The sequence below is a fragment of the Eleginops maclovinus genome, chromosome 15 (assembly GCF_036324505.1).
Source record: "Eleginops maclovinus isolate JMC-PN-2008 ecotype Puerto Natales chromosome 15, JC_Emac_rtc_rv5, whole genome shotgun sequence".
NCBI classification, from domain to species: domain Eukaryota; kingdom Metazoa; phylum Chordata; class Actinopteri; order Perciformes; family Eleginopidae; genus Eleginops; species Eleginops maclovinus.
In genome coordinates this window covers 7,200,863-7,219,355 of record NC_086363.1, presented here as the reverse complement: position 1 = coordinate 7,219,355, position 18,493 = coordinate 7,200,863, and the positions used below count along the sequence as shown (strand labels likewise).

The window sequence follows — 18,493 nt, the reverse complement described above, 5'->3', positions numbered from 1 at the left end:
AATCACTGAGAAGAACAGAAACTTAATTCTTAATTATACAAACTTTTTTTAATCAATTAATTAATAATCAAATAGGTAGTATCCGAAATGTGTGGCTTGTAATGATAAGCATATGTATTAACAGGAACATGCTAAATAGGTTTAATGTTATTGAAGTGCTCATGACTTATTTTAGCATCAAATAAGATTATACCAATTAAAAGTTGGAATTTTTTTCATTTAAATCATCTTAACTGTGATTTGTAGGTTAAATCAAATGAGCTCTAAGAGTTGTAGCCTTATCTCCACATAGTGTATGCTTGTTTAGTCAGTGCACGTTGTCAATATTCAGGAAAACGGTATGACTTCTGTTCTGGTCTTTAATCAATAGAGGGCGCCCTGACATCGGTCTGATCCCCCGGGCAACCAGCGGTGTTTTCTTTAAATCAATCCTTGTGTGTGTGTGTGTAAGCACAGCATCTTTCTGCCAAAACCTCCAGCTCCTGAAGTTGATGTTTTACAGGATCCAGAAGGCCATTTCAAAACCACTATTCCATTCGCTGAGGCTGATCCTTTTGTTACGCAGTTCCCGAAAACTGACCTCTAAAATGTCTTTCCAGTATCCACAAACCTACCGTGACGATGCAGTTGTAAGTTAATGCGGCTAGCTAACTAGCCTAGCGTGCTAATACGCCGGGTTGCTTAATCATCATGCTTTTCCATTCATTTGCAGTGATTGTCTGCTTTGTTAGCATGCTAGTTAGCTTAGCCTGCTCTGACACCCCATACTGACTTTGTTGACAAATGTCTAAGCGGTCGTTTCCAGTTAACCTTAACTTCATTCAGCGTTCATATATGCGTTAGTATCTTACATTTTCTTTGCTGTTTAGCTAACGTTGCAAACCAACCTGAACGAGCTAGCTTGGTAGCATTAGTGTTGTTTTTGCCACACCTAATGTTAGCTAGCTTGTTCTAATTTTAACCGAAATCATTACTATTTCTCCTCCCTCAGATGGATGTCTATCACGGCGAAAAAGTACCAGATCCATACAGCTGGCTGGAAGACCCGGACAGTGAAAAGACACAGGTAAACATTATGATTGTTGATTGCCATATTTTGCATAGAATGTTAGTTTGTTACACTTGATTTTCTGTTTATATTTCTGAAGTGATATGCCAAGCTCTTGTTTTATAATTGCATAAAGGTACAGGTCACTGTTGGCATCATACAAACATAATACTGGTGCTTTGTTATGCAAATAATTACTCTTAAAGGCACTTATAACCACCAGCATTGGGTTTAGTTGACATCACCAGAGGTTTGTCCTGAGAAGGCCGTCTCTCTGAGTGATCTGGGTAACTTTGCTGGGTAAAACCGTGAACATAAGGTTATGGTTTTAATCAGCAACTGTATTCTGATAAATCCGTACATCTGTTTCTTTAAACTGTCTGCAGAGATTTGAATTCATGGATGTGTACTACCTCTTGGTCTTGTATCTTCTACCATCAGGCCTTTGTCAGCGCCCAGAACCAGCTGACTTCGCCCTATTTAGAGTGCTGCGAGGTGCGAGACCTGTTCAAGGAGCGCATGACTGAGCTGTATGATTACCCCAAGTACAGCTGTCCCTTCAAGAGAGGGAACAGGTGAGCCACAACCCTATCATGTTTTAAAACTTCAGTCAAAAACCTGTGGAGCACAGATAATATCCTTTTGACCATAATAATTCTTCTCTTCATTTTCAGGTACTTTCACTTCTACAACACAGGACTCCAAAACCAGAGTGTGATGTACGTTCAGGAGAGCCTGGATGATGAGCCCACAGTCTTCTTAGATCCAAACACATTTTCTGATGATGGAACTGTTGCCCTGCGAGGTAACAACAAAACATAACAATAATGTTTTATTACATATTTTGCAATACTGCTATTCTGACTCTTGTACTGCACTTTTATTAGAAATTACAATATACTGCATTTACAGTACGCAATACTTCATCTCATAAATCATCCCTCAAAACTTAGTTTTATTTTGGCTTTACCTTATTTTTTTTATCCGTTGACTGTGATTTTTTTATTTATTATTTAATTGCTCCTCTGCATTATAACTCCTTGTTTGCAAAGAGGTTTTTAGAAGTGTTAATTATAATTATTTATTTCATTGTTATTTCTGCATTTCATTGCAATGTGTTTGCCCAATGCACTGGCACAGATTCTCAGAATAGATTTCTCAGTCATCTTGACTGAAATTTGAATCCTTCATGTCCAGAAATAAGCTGTTATTTATAGCATCAACATGTACAGCTAAATAAGGAATATAGCCTTTCTCTGTTGACTTTGTTGATGTCTGCTCCTCTGTTCACTTCAAGGCTACGCATTCTCCGAGGACGGTGAGTACCTGGCGTATGGAACCAGCGCCAGTGGTTCGGACTGGGTGGAGATCCGCTTCCTGCAAGTAGAGGGGGCCAAGACTCTTGACGATCGCCTGGAGCGAGTCAAGTTCAGCTGCATGTCCTGGACTCATGATGGGAAGGGACTCTTCTACAACTCTTACCCAGAGCAGAAGGGAAAGAGTGATGGTGAGGCTAACACCTTGTTTTCAGCATATTCCTATCCTAAACTTGGTTGTAGTTGCCTCAATTCCCCTCAAAATAATAAGCATATACACTGTTTATTAGACCACCTACATACTGTAATACCCCTGATGTGCAACAACACTGCCTGTAAATGTATGTTCTGCACTATACTTCTGCTGTTGTATTACTGTTAATTTCCCCGTTGCAGAACAAGTAGAGGAACTCTAGCTTATCTGTAAAGCTCAATACCTGAAACATAAAATATAGATTTTACTTTATATGCTTCCCTTTTAGTTTGAAGGACTTGTAACTTTCACTGCTCCTACAGCTGTGATGTGTTGTTTCTGAAATCTCACCGTAAAATGTTTTGTCCTGTAGGCACTGAGACCTCCTCCAACCTGCATCAGAAGCTGAACTTCCATATTTTGGGGACTCCACAGTCTGAGGACGTGCTGTGCGCTGAATTCCCCGACCACCCCAAATGGATGGGTGGAGCTGAGGTGTGCCAGAAATTCATTTGTCAATCCTAAAAACAAAAAAATAAATAAAGATGAGCTTGAGTTAACGGGTATTTAGAGAGGGTTAAGTGATTGGATGTATATTGCAGGTATCAGACGATGGACGCTACCTGCTGCTGTCTATCAGGGAAGGTTGTGATCCGGTCAACAGACTGTGGTATTGTGACCTGAAGACCACTCCTGAGGGGATTACAGGTATGTTACACTTTTAGTTTTCTGCACATGATCTTTGTGCCTGGCCTGCTGTAGTGTTCTTTTTCTTAATCATCACATGGTCAGATGATTTGAGTTATATTTAATACTGAAAATAAAAATAGTTTACTGGAGTGCAAAAATAATCAGTTTCTGTCCACTAAAAAGGGGAAACGCTTATATTTTTGTGTAATGTCAAGAAGCACTTCGTCATTATTTTTTATTCTCGGTCTGTTATTGTGAATGAACTGAAATACCCCTCCTGTAATGTTTAGGACTTTTACCATGGGTGAAGCTGATCGACAACTTCGACGCTGAGTACGAATATGTGACCAACGAGGGCACGCTGTTCACATTCAAGACCAACCTGGACGCCCCGCGGTACCGCCTCATCAACATCGACTTTGCCTCTCCGGCTCAGAGCAACTGGAAAGAGCTCATCCCTCAACATGACAAGGATGTTATTGGTGAGCTGCTACAACACTCATGACCTACCGTACAGTTAAACTATGAGAACCAGGAGTTTACAATTTCTTCTGATGTCAACTGGGATACACATTTCAGCTTCTTATCTGTTGTCTTTCCCTTGTTTTCCCTGCAGTGTTTGCCACCTGTACCTTCTCCAGCTACCTGTTTGTGTGTTTCCTCCACGACGTGAAGAACGTGCTGAAAATGTACCGTCTGAGCTCAGGGGAGGAGCTGAGGACCTTCCCTCTTGACGTCGGCTCTGTGGTGGGTTTCACGGGACGGAAGAGGGACTCAGAGATCTTCTACTATTTCACCTCGTTCCTCTCCCCAGGTACAAGATTGCTCAATACATAGTGTTAGGGTTGGTCTGTGTAGTAGTTTGAGAAGCTATTTCTCTTTGATAGTATGTGTTGTGTAAAGCGTTATGCATTAGGTGCTGCAAAATGAACAGGGTAATGCACATTGGATTAAGGGTAGAAAAACACATAAAACTCTCACACCGGTGGCATAAAGTATCCAAAAGTTGCTAATAGTGTATCTTGCTGCAGTGCTTGGGACATTTGGCTACCTTTCTGGGTTCAATTAACTTTAGTTAACTGTATAAAGATGAAAAAGATGTGCTAGAGGAAGACACATTTTCCACAAGAATATAGAGCGATTTGAGATGACGGTTATTCTTCTCTTGCTTTCAGCCATCATCTACCACTGCGACCTGACTAAGGAGCCGCTGCAGCCTCACATCTTCAGAGAGGTCACGGTCAAAGGCTTCAGCCCCTCAGACTACCAGACCACCCAGGTAATGACAACCTTTCTGATTTAATTTGATCTGTGTACACTATCTCCATAAAAGAATACTTCTTCTTTTCATGTCAACATTGGTCACTGAAAGTGCAAACGCTAACCTTCGACACACATCTTTTTTTAATGAAAGATAGTAAAGCTTCTGAAAATTATGTCTGGCAGTCAGATTTATGACCCGAGAAACTCCATGGTAAAAGTGAAAATAAGAACAGAGGATACACTTTTAAATGAGGGACCATTCTCCTGTCCTTTATCTGAATCTGACAGATTCAGGTCGATTTCAAAAATAGCCAAAAACCTCATTTTTACCAGGACCAATGCTGAGAAGGATGTATTTTGTGTTAATCCCACTTTCACTGCTCCCATGTGTGTCTGAGAAACATTCCCTCTTATTTCATGGCTCGGTTCCAAGTCCCACTTGTCTCCCTGATGGTGTTTCTTTCTCTGTGTCGGTGCCAGGTCTTCTATCCCTCCAAGGATGGCACGGAAATCCCCATGTTTATCGTACACAAGAAGGGCATCAAATTGGACGGCTCCCATCCAGGTTTTCTATACGGATACGGTGGTTTTAACATCTCCATCACGCCGAGCTACAGCGTCTCGCGGCTCATTTTTGTCAGACATCTGGGGGGAGTGCTGGCCGTTGCCAACATCCGAGGAGGGGGAGAGTACGGGGAGACCTGGCACAAAGGTGTGGGAAATGGTTCTCGTACATCTTGTTTGTTGTCTTGATGTTTGAAAGTAATACCATTGCAAACTCCTCATTTACACACTTTGAATTATTCCCTTTTAGCCGGCATGTTGGCCAACAAGCAGAACTGCTTCACAGACTTCCAGTGCGCCGCTGAATATCTCGTAAAGGAGGGATACACCTCTTCCTCCAAGCTGACTATCAATGGAGGCTCCAACGGGGGCCTGCTTGTAGGTATGTATGCAGCTACCTGAGGAGCAGCTCATGGTCCGTTTCCATCCATAACAAAACCTGAGAGGAGACACCAAAGATTCAAACCAATCTAAATGATTATTTATTTATTATATTTATTATTATAAACATAATATATATTATTATGTCCATGTTAGTTATTATCAAAATAACAGCAAAGTGCAATGGAAACAGATTTAGCAAATAAAGGCTAACGTAAATGAGGCTCATGTTCAGTGTTGGATGAATTTTCTGTTCTGCTGACGAGAGGCAAGAGGGGACCCTTCTTCACTCGCAGATCAAATTTAACCTTCATCCAGTTTCCTCCATTCATTTCCCACCATCTTTGGTAGGACTTGCACTCTTAAGTATTTATTGTTTTGCCCTCTTCCTCCGCAATGTTTTCCAACTAGACTAATAGTGCCACCTACCGGCTACTTTGAAGAACAATGCACAATAAAAAGTGCATATCTGTAATGGATGGAGAAAAAAAAGCATATCTATAATTTGCAATATTACTGATGGATAAAGTGTATTCAAACTCTTTCGAAGGAATGCACAGTTATGCTCCCCTGCTGTGTCTGACTGTGTTTCCTCTCTCAGCTGCGTGCGTGAATCAGCGGCCCGAGCTGTTCGGCTGTGCCGTCGCTCAGGTGGGCGTCATGGACATGCTGAAGTTCCACAAGTTCACCATCGGCCACGCCTGGACCACAGACTTCGGCTGTTCCGAAGACAAAGTGCAGTTTGACTGGCTCATCAAGTAAGTGCTCACTCTGGGATCATATTTCAGAATTTTTTGGTGAGAGGAATCTTTGGATTGAGAATAAAGACCTTCAGATTATTTAATAATTTAAATCATACTTTATTTATACAGCACTGTGAATGCACAAAGGTAACCCCTAAATGCTTCACAAACCACACACATAGACGATATAGAAGGCCGAAGTATTTTTAACAGCTATTAATGTTTGTTATGGCCGCCAACAGACAGGTTATTTATATTTCCCTACATGTTGAACCTCCTGCTTCTCTTTTCAAGATACTCCCCGCTCCATAATATCCGCATCCCAGAAGGCAACGGGGTCCAGTACCCTGCAGTGCTCCTCCTGACCGGGGACCACGATGACCGGGTGGTGCCTCTGCACTCCCTGAAGTACATCGCTACCCTGCAGCACATCGTAGGTCGCAGCAGCAAGCAGAAAAACCCTCTGTTCATCCTTGTGGACACAAAGTCAGGCCACGGTGCTGGCAAGCCCACCAGCAAGGTCATCCAGGAGGTGGCCGACACCTACGCCTTCATCGCTCGCTGTCTCAACATCTCCTGGGTCAAATAACCTGCCCCTCCCGTTACAGTGTGTCCTTTTGTTTCCTTCCTTTATTCAGATCATCTTATATACTGTTCACACCAGCTGTTTACACTTTTTTTGTGGTTTAGCCATTTCTTCTCCCTCCCCTTCCCGTTGGAGTCAGCCTGTTATAGACTCCTCAGGATCTGCCCCTGCACACAACCTTAAACCAACATTCAGCACTCACAGCTAACGTACCCTCTCCTGTGGGCCATTTTTGTAGTCCTAACGAACAAAGACTGACTACATTATCAGGTTTGTAAAGGGAAGGGGGTACTTTAACGATTACAGTAATCAGCCAATCAGCATTTACAGTCATGAGGTCGAAGTGGGGGGAAAAAAAGTTTATTTGGTGATCATTTCACCATCCTCTAAACATGATGCATATTATTTATTTTATGTGTGTGCACAGAATGGAGGCTATGGGATGTTGAATGTCTCCAGCATGTACAAGTATAAAGAAAATGCTGACACCGCACGTCTGCAGTACTGCAGTGGATGAGAAACTTGTGCATGGTGGTGTGTATGTGTGGGTGTGTGTGTATGTGAGCGTGTTTAAATGTCAGTCCCCCATTTTTTTCAGACTGATAATTTCTACCTCTTGACATGTGCTGATTGTTTGCCTTTTAAAGGGAACAAAACACAATGCCACAACTACAATAAACAACTTTTTAAACCGTGAATTACCATGCTAGTTTTATTCTGAAAAAAATATTATTTAGAGAGCTTAATAACAAAATGACAATTCAGTTAAAAGTGTTTATTTTTTAACTTTTATGGTTATTCGTATACTCAAATTTAAATGAGGTGTAAATACTTGTCTTTAGCATTATATATTATAATGCTAAATAGATTCTTAAAAATTCTTATTTTTATTATCTTTATATTTACCTATTTTTGCAACTTATTTTCTTAGATTGTTAATTGATTCATTAATAATTGATTGTAAATTATAAATAATTTAGTAATATCATGATACAGATTATTTTATGATCATCTTACCCGACTGTTTGAGCTCTAAAACAAACAGACACAGTCATGAATGGACTTTTTTCACTCAACTTTATTCACATTTCGTCATTTAAATGTATCGAAAGCGTTTTCATTTAACAAGTCCCCGTTTACAGAAGGCAACAACAGGAAAGAGCGAAAGCAGGCTGTAGGTGTCTGGTCTTCCACCAGGAGGCAGTAACCCTGGAAATGACAACACGTGCAGCCAGAGCAGAAAATGAGGGTGGTCTGACAGAGGGCCCCATGTGAATTACTCAACATACATGTTCCGTGTTCAAGAACTTCTCTGATGTCCCACTTTCATCTTTATGGAGGGACATTTATAGTGCAGTTACTTTTGAAAGACTCCACAAATTCCCAGTTCTCAAACGTTATCAGAAGTCATTTCAGGATGGAAATGAAATTAATCAAAAATAATAGAAGCAAAATATTTTGGACAAACTTTTTCATAGTTTAAATGTGATTTATTTATTTTTCATTTTAAAATGCATAATGTTTACTTGAAAACACAAATTGAACTTTTAGATTAAGTGTAAGCCTGTAACTGCAAAAGATTTACAAAACAAATAAGTAATAAGAAAACATTGTTTTTACAATTGTACAATTGTTATTTCCTTATGTTAACACATATTCTTTGAATCCAACATTTCAATCAATTAAGGCCATGAGAGAAAAAGGCTGTTCGGCCTTGAGCCTAAACAGCTGTGGAAAACATGATCCTAAACAGAGATTTTGGAGGATAAATCTGTCAAAGCCAGAGATCCTTGGATTCCTACAATTAACTCAGTAATTCAACAATTCTTTGACATAAATAATATATAAGTTTCAGCACATGAATAAATTGCCCCATTGTGCACACGTTCTCTCCAGTAAGTGAGTCCTTAAATGCAGTTTATTTGGAAATCAAAGCACTGAAGATGAATAAGATTAAAAGCATGTTACGCCCACTCCAAACATGTGGATGAAACTGGTGTTCATTTTTATAATTCATTCTAAATAAATCATTTTTAATTCAATAATAAGATTAAAGCTGTCATTATAGTTTCACAAAAGTCTTATATTTGTAAATGTTCCAGCAAAATAAACTTTGCAGGGCAGCAGATCATCCTGTACATTTACATTTAAATCTAAAACCTCAGCTTCTGTGAAAGAAAGCTGCAAACTGAAGCCAGAAAAGGGGCAATTTGGCTACACCACTTGCATTTCCTTTTTACCTATTGAAAACTACTTTCTTGTTTTTAAAACTAAACTGTGTGCTTTAACTTTTCAGCTCTACATGACTCCGTTTGTTCCTCAACTGCAGTCTTACTTTCAGAGTAAATGAATGGAATAAAAGGCAAGTGGTCTAAATAATATTAAAACAAACAAAACAAAACAAAAAAACTGTTATTTCATGTATATAAATTAAATGCATTTTCAACTTGTCACAACATAACCCATGAGTAGAAATCTGTAGTCTCACAACAAGGGTATGCATGTAGATTTCACTTATAATTACTAAATATTCTAGATTCTGGAAATGCAGAATTCAACAGTATCAAGTAAAATATAAGTAGAAAGGATAAACGGCAATCTCCCTTTAATGAGCTCAAAACCAAAAAGGCCAAGTTAAGCAGTCTATTTAGGCGTATGTGTGTGCGTCCGTGCACGACAGAAGAATGCACCACGAGAGTGCGCGTGAAAGTGAAACCCAGCAGGCCAACCTCCTGCACACTAAACACGCAAAACCCTATTTTACATTATTTTAACAGAAGCTGGTTATAAAGCGTACAAACCGACCTTGGTTCCATATTTAACTTATGTAGTCGTGATATTCTATAATATAACTTCAATCACATCTCAAACAGACCTAATATTCTTGTCAATTTGTGTCCTCAAAGTCTCGTGAAACGGCTGCCTAATTTCTGATTGGCTGACACATTTGAAGACGTTCTGAAATACCCAATGAGCACACACCTGTGACCAAACTAGAATATTAATCCGCCAACCGGAAACCGCCGCTCAACCACCGCTGGGGGACTATATTACGCGGCGGAAGCTCAAATATTTAAAGAAATATGTCCAAATGATTGGTAAAATAATAGTAATTTTACTTTTTTTGTAGAGGAGAAAATACTTAACAGCACCAAAGTTGTATTTGTTTGTTTAATAACTATTTTTTATATATTTCTCTAGCAGCAGAGGGAAAATCCTTCACATGTTAGGTGAACCACAAATATGTTCAACCTATTGCTTTATGTTAAACTTATTGAGAAAGTAAAGGAACCTTTGAATTGCAGCTATCTATATATCTATGTATTTATTTTTGATATTCTGTCTCTTTGTCTCTGTCTCTGTCTCTCTCTCTCTCTCTCTCTCTCTCTCTCTCTCTCTCTCTCTCTCTCTCTCTCTCTCTCTCTCTATATATATATATATATATATATATATATATGTATATATATGTGTGTATATCGATTTATTCTCTCTTATCGATCTCTAATCACTGATCTGGGAACGCTTTAATTGAGCTGCTGTTCAGTGAGAGTTTGAGTGAGAGAAGAGCAGACTTCAGATCAGTGGGTTAGTTTTGGGGATTTATATAATTACATTATAAGATGAGACATATTGGATGACTGTTTTTGAGCCATCAGGTTAAATGTTTTTTTTCTGTGAAATTGTAAATGTTTAAATAGTTTTGAATGGTCGAATGTTGCTTGTAAACAAGATGGGTGGGGGAAGTGGGGTATGGATCTTTATCAACAAGAGAGAAAGAGGTGGGGGAAGGCATGGGAAACTGATGGGGGAGGCCAAGAATGCCACATGGTTTGAAGAGCCTGGATAAAGCTCTTAGGCATGCAGAAGATTGGCTTCAAATTTACCAATAATCTAACCTTATCCTGGCTATTGGAGGGAAAAAGGTATTTTAAAATATATATTTTTTGCAGCTAAACTCACTATCTGATTCACTTTGAGGAAGTCTTTCTCAGAAAATTTACATTTTAGGAAGCAGTAGAATGACCAACACTGCCTCTGAGCCTAGGAGCCAGTTTTTGAGAAATTAGGAGTTGAATATTCTAACTGAAAGTGTCTCTCATGTGGATCGTTTTCCAGATTATATTTCAGATCTGAGGCACAGGTTCTGTTGGTGACACGTTTAAAAACAAATCTGCCAGCCCTCTCACGCTGCTGCAGTTTATGTTACAGTGTCACTATAAAATATTCATCCATGGAAAATCTCTTTGATTCCAGTCGGCTTGTCTTCATACGCCAGGTTAAAGTCAGCCTAAACATGTAACTCAAACTAGAGCGTCGGGAGATTCAACCCCAGCAGGCTTAACCTCTACTTTACTCCACATTTTCTCCACCTAAGGGACCCCGGGAGAACCGACTGCTCTGTCTGTGCCATCTCATCCCTTTACCGAGAAACCTGAGAAAGGAGGATGTCCTCTCCCTCTCCTCCAGGTGAGTCACTTTTAAAGTAAACCTCTGTATTTGACTTTAAATGTCCTGAAAAAGCAGTGAATGTGGTGTTTGGTTGCAGCTGAGCTCACCCCTGTTGAACGAAGCTGTATAACCTGCTTTTCACTGACCTGAAATGACCGGGTTTCAGCAACATGAGAAAGTGATGGATCGGCTCTTTTATCAAACCCATTCAAAAAAGCTGGTATGTTAAAGATGCGCTCACATAATCATTGTGTTTGATTTAGCAATATATAGCATATGGAAATCAAAACTAAAACGACCTTATAGGTAAAAAAAAAACAAACCTCACAACAAAAAAGTATAACAAACTTTATCGGTCAATGCCCATTTGAACTAATTCTAAAAATATTATAGGACTATGATAGCTTTAGTATTCGTTAAGGAATGCGTTGATCTTTGGAGCAGAAGTCTATTCACAGACTTTATGGGATCAACAAATTGAACACTTGAGTGGTTTTATTGACCAATAAGGAGAGGCAAATAAAGTCAAAAAGTCATACTAACCGGCCGGATCCGAGGAGAAAAAATAAACCCCAAAAATAAAACGTGATTTAATGATGTGTAAGCGGATATGTTGTCCCATTGTGCGCAGTTTTTGGCGCACCGGCTCCAGAGGCGCTAACCTCCTCCCTCTGTCTCTGACGTCACCGATATTTCATTCACCTATTTCTCCCTGTTTACTGCTGTTGCAGGAGACTTTTTCAGATTGAAAACTACTTTAAAATACGTGATATCCCCCCACCCCCCCTAAAAACGTTATTATTCGTAATGTGTCTCGCTGTGCCCATCTCAAACAGAACGGGAATCACCCTGCTGTGTTCAAGAGGTGGGGCAAAAGAAAGTCTAAAGGCTCCTAAAAATGTGTCGGATCAAACGTGTCGTGTCAAAAGCATTTATTCCGCCAGCACACATATTGCATTTGATATTAAATGAAAAATGTAATGGCACTTTTGTTAAATGAAGCGAGGGGATGAAGACAGGGTGCTACAGGATTTGGTATTGGTGGTCAAGTGAGGTGCACATGGCACATGTACGCTATTGTGAGACTTGAATAGCCTACATTTTTTCGTTGATTCAAAATATTCCTTAACGAAATCTAAAGATATGTAAAATGAGGAACTTCATTTAAATACAGAAACTATTGTTTTTCTACTTGTACAGAGGTAGAGTCAGCCATCTTCTCCCATGCTATTTAAAGGTAGTCCCATCAAGCTGCACTTAGACTTTCAAATGAATAAAAACAATAAAGTGAATAATTTACTCATGTTAAACATTTCACATGCTCATACTGTCCAGTTATATGACAAATAACTCTAGGGTGAGATGGCTTGTTTTCCCAGTACTGTTTACACTTGCTTGCAAAGGATATAAAAAAGTAAAGGATTGATGTCTGGAATGCATGAAGTAAAAACAAAACCAAAAAAATATCCCCTTCACTTAAAGAGAAAGGAGAAAAGGGGAGAGACAAACTCAATGAACCCTTTGAACTGCATTGACAGCAGCAGGGTAAAGGCACATTTCCTCTGGGAGCCTTCAGGGTGAGGAGTGGGGGTTGGGTGGGGTTAGCTGGGGTGATGGAGTCCAAAGTCTGCTCAGAAAGTTGGTATTCAAATAGCTCAGGAATCTGGCTGTACTCCTCAGGTTAAAAGCTCAAAATGATCTGTTTTGGTCAACATGACTTATAAATAGTACTGCCTAAATCTCAGTCTGATTTCAGTTTACTAGCATTTTCCTAATTGGCTGTATGAACTGAACTGAACTGATGATTGCTGATTTAAGATTGCTTTAAAAAAAAAGTGACTATGGCCAAAAACACTACTGTGTGAAGATAAATAATAAGTTGAATATAATTAATGAGCTCCAGTTGGTGTTGACTTCAGAGAACCATCATCTGCATGATCCTGGGGAAGGTATTTTCCTTTCTCTGATTTTAAATCTCTAAGTAAAAATGTTGATTGTGGCTGACTGTGAAAGCATCAGGGGATTTTTCATCATATACAGTATGCCTGAAAAGACTGATCTGTTTTATTAATATATTCAAATGTTATGAATAAACCAAAGCAAAGAATACTACTTTCTTTTAATCCAAAGGCAATGCAGTCCTATTGATTCACAATAACTCAAATAGTTTGTACAAATTTGAACTAGTTATAATTACAATAAGTACAAATAAATGATGATTATATGTTATTCTTAACTGATTATATATCCAGATACACTCATTGTTTATTTAATTTAAAGATAACAAAACAGCTGAATTTTTCTCTAACCTTTAGGCAACTTTACATGCTTATTTCTTAAACCAGTAATAAAAATATTATTAAAATGATGTTGTCATCAGCCAATTGAGTTCCCTAAGTTTTGGAACTTAGGGGGGGAAAAAAGCTGCTCTTTTTCTTCATGTTGCCCTCTACAGAAAGTTTGCAAGTGAGGGAAAAATAGCTCAAAATAAAAAAACTAAATCAATCTTATATTGCAACATACAGACTAAAGAAAGCCAAAGTATGACTCTTAGTTTGTGTTAATAACAAGGTTAACAACTAAATCAAATGAAGAGCGTGTATTTACAGCTAATCTTTGAAACAGACCAAAGCCTGTTTCTTAAAATACTTGATATGCAAGGTTGCTATCCAAACGCAAAACAGTAAGAAAAAACAATTGATAGAAGTTTAAACAAGTTAGAAAACAATGAACAAAAACAAAGACTTTTATTTAGTGTTAATTATTGGAAAATATATATATAAATCAAAGGAGAATCAATGATCCTTCACTTTTAGGCAAAACTTGATATTTTTTAGCAGTTAATCTAAAAAAGTGGGAAAGAACTAAAGTTTAACCATTGAAAACAACATCATCTCAAAACATAAAGAAAATTAAACGGGAGGCGAAAGCATGTCCTATTATACAGTAGCTGGAGTCGATAAGAAGGTAATGATGTTATCAACATAATCTTGTCATAGGTCGATAAAAAAAAATAAAATAGGCAAATCATGATTTCCCTTCATTTTTGCAGAACTTTATGAAAAAGCTGATATTTTTCTCCATGTTTGCTCTAAACAAGTTTGCATGTGGGGGAAAAAAGCTCAGACTAATTCAAAATGAAGTCAATCTTATTTTGCAGCATAAAGACTCATCTCAGGAAGCCAAAGTATGACTTCTAGTTGCAGTTTATAATAAGGTGAATGTCTAAACAAACTGAAGGGCGTGCACTGAAGCTAATATTTAAAACAGACCAAAGCCTGTTTCTTAAAAGACCTTATATACAAACACAAAACAGTAGGAAAAACTATTGATAGAAGTTTAAACAAGTTAGAAAACAATATTTTCCTGCAGCATAAGGTACAACAGGTTTCTTAAATAAGACTTTGATTTTGTGTTAATTATTGGAAAAACAATAATGTAAATCAGAGGAGCTGATCCTTCACTCTTAGTCAAAACTTCTTAAGAAGAAATGAATCTTTTCAGCTGTTCTCTACAAATAAAAAAGTGGGAAAGATCTGAAGTTGAACCATTGAAAACAAAGTCCCACAACATAAAGACAATTAAATTGAGGCCAAATGATGACTTATACAGTAGCTGGTGTTGATGATAAGGCTGTCAACCAAACATGTTATCAAAATAAGATTGTCATAGGTCGATAAAAAAGAAAAAGAGGCCAATTATGAGTTCCCTACGTTTTTGCAGAACCTTATAAAAAGGTTGATCTCCTCTACACAAGTTTGCAAGTGGGGAAAAAATAGCTCAGACCAAATCAAAATGAAGTCAGTCTTATTTTGCAGCTTACAGACTCATCAAACAAAGTCAAATTGTGACGTCTAGTTATTGTTATTAACAAGGTTAACAACTAAATAAACTGAAGACCATGTATTTACAGCTAATCTTTAAATTGACCGAAGCTTATGTTACTCATGTTCCCTATATATATGAATATATATATAAAAAATGTAGATAAAACGTTGCTATCCAAACACAAAACTGTGGGAAAAAGACTGATGGAAGTTTAAACAATTAAGAAAACAATGTTTTCCTGCAGCATAATGTCAAATAAATAGGTGCGCAAAGATGCTCATCGTTCACTTTAATGTAACATTTATAACAAAACGTTGCTCTTTTTAGCTGCTCCCTACAACTGAAAATGTGGAAAAAGATCTATAGTTGTGCAATTTTGAAAACAATCTTATCCCTCTACATTAAGACAATTAAATGGGAGGCAAAAGGATGACTTATACAGTAGCTGGTGTTAATAATAAGATAATTAAAGAAGTTGTACTTCCAGCTTATCTTTAAAATAGACCAAAGCATGCTACACACAAATATACAAATATATTCACCATTTCTTTGCAGAACTTGACATAAAAAAATCCCTAATTTGAATGCATTTCTTAACACATGGAAACATGGAAAACAAATTCAGTTAAAGCAAGTTTGAAAACTACTTGGTTGTGATTGTGTTGGGTTTATAAAACAGTATCATGGCTTTTACTTGGTGTTGATTACAAGTCAATCATCAAATGTTAATATTGACAGTCCATTTAAAAAGCTATGCTACACCTAAATGTATTTCTTTAAAAATGGAAAAAAGAGTGATGAAAAGCAACTGTATTTTGCAGCCATTTTTGTTGTGATTGTGTTTAGTAAATAAAACAATGGCATTCATTATAATTTGTGTTCATTCAAAGTCAAAAATCTAATGTTAATATACAATTAGCTAATTAATGGCTTTGTCTATGAATTTGCTATTTTTTGCAAAACTTTACATGTACAGTTACGCCAACACAAAACTGTGGGGAAAAAATGAATGTGAAGTCTGAAAACAATACTTTCATGCAGCGTAATGTCAAATAAAAAGGTGGTTGAGAAACACATTTAGTGTTCATTATTAGAAAAACAAGAAAGTAAACCAAAGAAGTTTTTTGTTGTTCTCCAATTTAAAAAGTTTAATGATAAAATCTCATCCTGCAACATTAAGACTACCAAATAAGTTGCATCTTATCTTTCAAGTAGACTAAAGCATAGCTATGTTTCTAACACTTTTTTCTGCAGGACTTAAAATGAAATATCTCTCTTTGTAAATGTATTTCCTCACTAATAGAGACTTAAAAAGAAGATGAAAAATTAAACTAAATAGCAGACTGCCAACTTCACTTGGTGTTTCTAAGCTAAGCTAATGTTTGTAATTTCAGTCAATGTAAAAATATGCTTATTAATTACTATGGTATACAAGTTTCTATTTCTTTTGTAAACCTTGATGTAAAGGATTGCTATTTTGTCAAATGTACCCAGACATCCATAAAAACAGGGAGAAAAACACTAGGAAAAGATGTTTGAAATAGTTTCAATTAGTTTAAAGACTCCTGAAAACAACATTAGAACATTTCCCTACAGTATGAAGTAAAAAAAGTGACTTGAGTACGACTTTATTTAGTGTTCATTAAGGATAAACTCAAATGTACACCAAAGAGGAGTTTAAAAAAAAAAAGTAAACACAAAAATGCTTTTTTTCACAAATAAAACAGGAAAAAAAGTATGAGAAATCCTATCCTGCTTCATAGAAAATTAAAAATGAAGCCCAAAGTATGACTTTATTATCGTGTTTATGTAAAGAAAGGTTTAACGAAGATTTAGTCAAATAAACTTTTAAGAAACTTTCCCATAAAAACACCCTGTCTTCATCCACATAACATCAGTCTGAGATGTTTCCCCTTCAATTCACATACAAAATATTTTTCCCAGATGCACTGAGATGTTCACATTGAGTTAAGGTGCCTTTAAATCTCCACTAATCTCTGTTTTGGTATTTCAGTGGCTTCCTTTGACTAACAGGCACACCCAAGCTACCCATATCTAAATGTTCCCTTGTCATTAGCGTGCACACATGTCAGTGAGCAGCACTACGGGGATTTCCACTGACTGGTCCTAATCAGAAAGGTCCTGTCACGATATGAGTGAGTGGATAACATCTGACACTGGGATCCAACCCTGTGACCCAAACAGTAATTCTATGGCCACTGCAGAGGCCTCCTCTACAAGCATCTTCAAAAACAGGCCTGAGCGCGGGGCTGGGATGGATGGATGGGGGTAGGGGGAAAAGCTTGTGAATTCCGGAGGGTGGGCTCTATCGCCCTGGTGGGTGGAGATGGGCTTGTTGTTGTCTCATTTCTCCAACGTGTTTTTCTTCTATCCACATACCCGAGAATAACCCCTAGAGTAGATGTGAGATAAGAGGGGAAGTTTCTCAATGGTCGTAGTATTTTTCAGGCTTGTTGTTCTCAGTTCTGCTGTGTGGCCTTGAGTAACCTGCAGCTTGTGAATACACTTCTGTGTGTGTGTGTGTGTGTGTGTGTGTGTGTGTGTGTGTGTGTGTGTGTGTGTGTGTGTGTGTGTGTGTGTGTGTGTGTGTGTGTGTGTGTGTGTGTGTGAAATATGGATATGTAGTGAGACTTGTATTAGAGTTTAAAGATAATTTTTCCAAGTTTAATTTTTGTAAAAGGTTAGTGAAGTTTCTTTTGATAAAATGACACTTTTTATGATGTACATTTACAGCCTTTATTAATAAAAAACAAGCAACAGTGGAGTTATATAAATCAAATGAACACATGGAAGTTACGCATTTGATGATAAAAAGTATATTTTAAAGAAGTTATTAACTTCATAAGTCTTTACTTAAATTTGACTAATATTTATGTATTTTTTAAACTTAATTAGGATTACTTTGATATGTGTAATTTCCCCTTCAGTAAACTTGTTTTAACAACCTAATGTCTTCAAACGTTTTTTTTATTTGCTGAGTCTTTATGACTTTGTAATGCAAATGAGAATCAAGCACATGGCTTTCTTCACAAACTTATAAAGCATTGAATCATCACTTTGTATATCACTTTAAGTATTTATGAAAGGCTTCTGCAAAGTGCCCGTAGGCCAGAGGGTTGATTTTCTCCTGACAACTGAACACATCAGTTTTCAGGTTTGTTTTTCTGGGTTTTCCAGTCACATTCCAAAGCTGTGAGTTCAGCTCTCCTCTGGTGCCCACTATGATGCTGGGAGGTAACTGGTCGTATGTTAGGGAACATGAGCTCAAAAACAACATGTGCATGCATGGAAAGCATAGAAAATTAGCATCACATTATTATTCTGTATTGTTATTTTAAGTTATTTCGGTCTTGAGTAAAGCGAACTTAGCTCTTTCTGTTCGGTTGGTTATTTCTGTAACAAAGATGTAAG

General features: G+C 37.6%; 1 protein-coding gene across 1 annotated transcript; it reads left to right on the top strand.

Annotated features, from left to right (window-relative positions):
- Window positions 1-193: 193 nt before the first annotated feature.
- On the top strand, window positions 194-7,475 carry prep (prolyl endopeptidase). Its single transcript, XM_063901380.1, has 14 exons — window positions 194-629; window positions 992-1,066; window positions 1,490-1,623; window positions 1,723-1,853; window positions 2,346-2,555; window positions 2,931-3,052; window positions 3,160-3,265; window positions 3,538-3,729; window positions 3,864-4,061; window positions 4,423-4,526; window positions 4,991-5,222; window positions 5,325-5,456; window positions 6,057-6,213; window positions 6,493-7,475. Exons 1-14 carry the CDS (start codon window positions 492-494, stop codon window positions 6,785-6,787), a joined length of 2,226 nt encoding a protein of 741 aa, XP_063757450.1. The 5' UTR covers window positions 194-491; the 3' UTR covers window positions 6,788-7,475.
- Window positions 7,476-18,493: the final 11,018 nt, after the last annotated feature.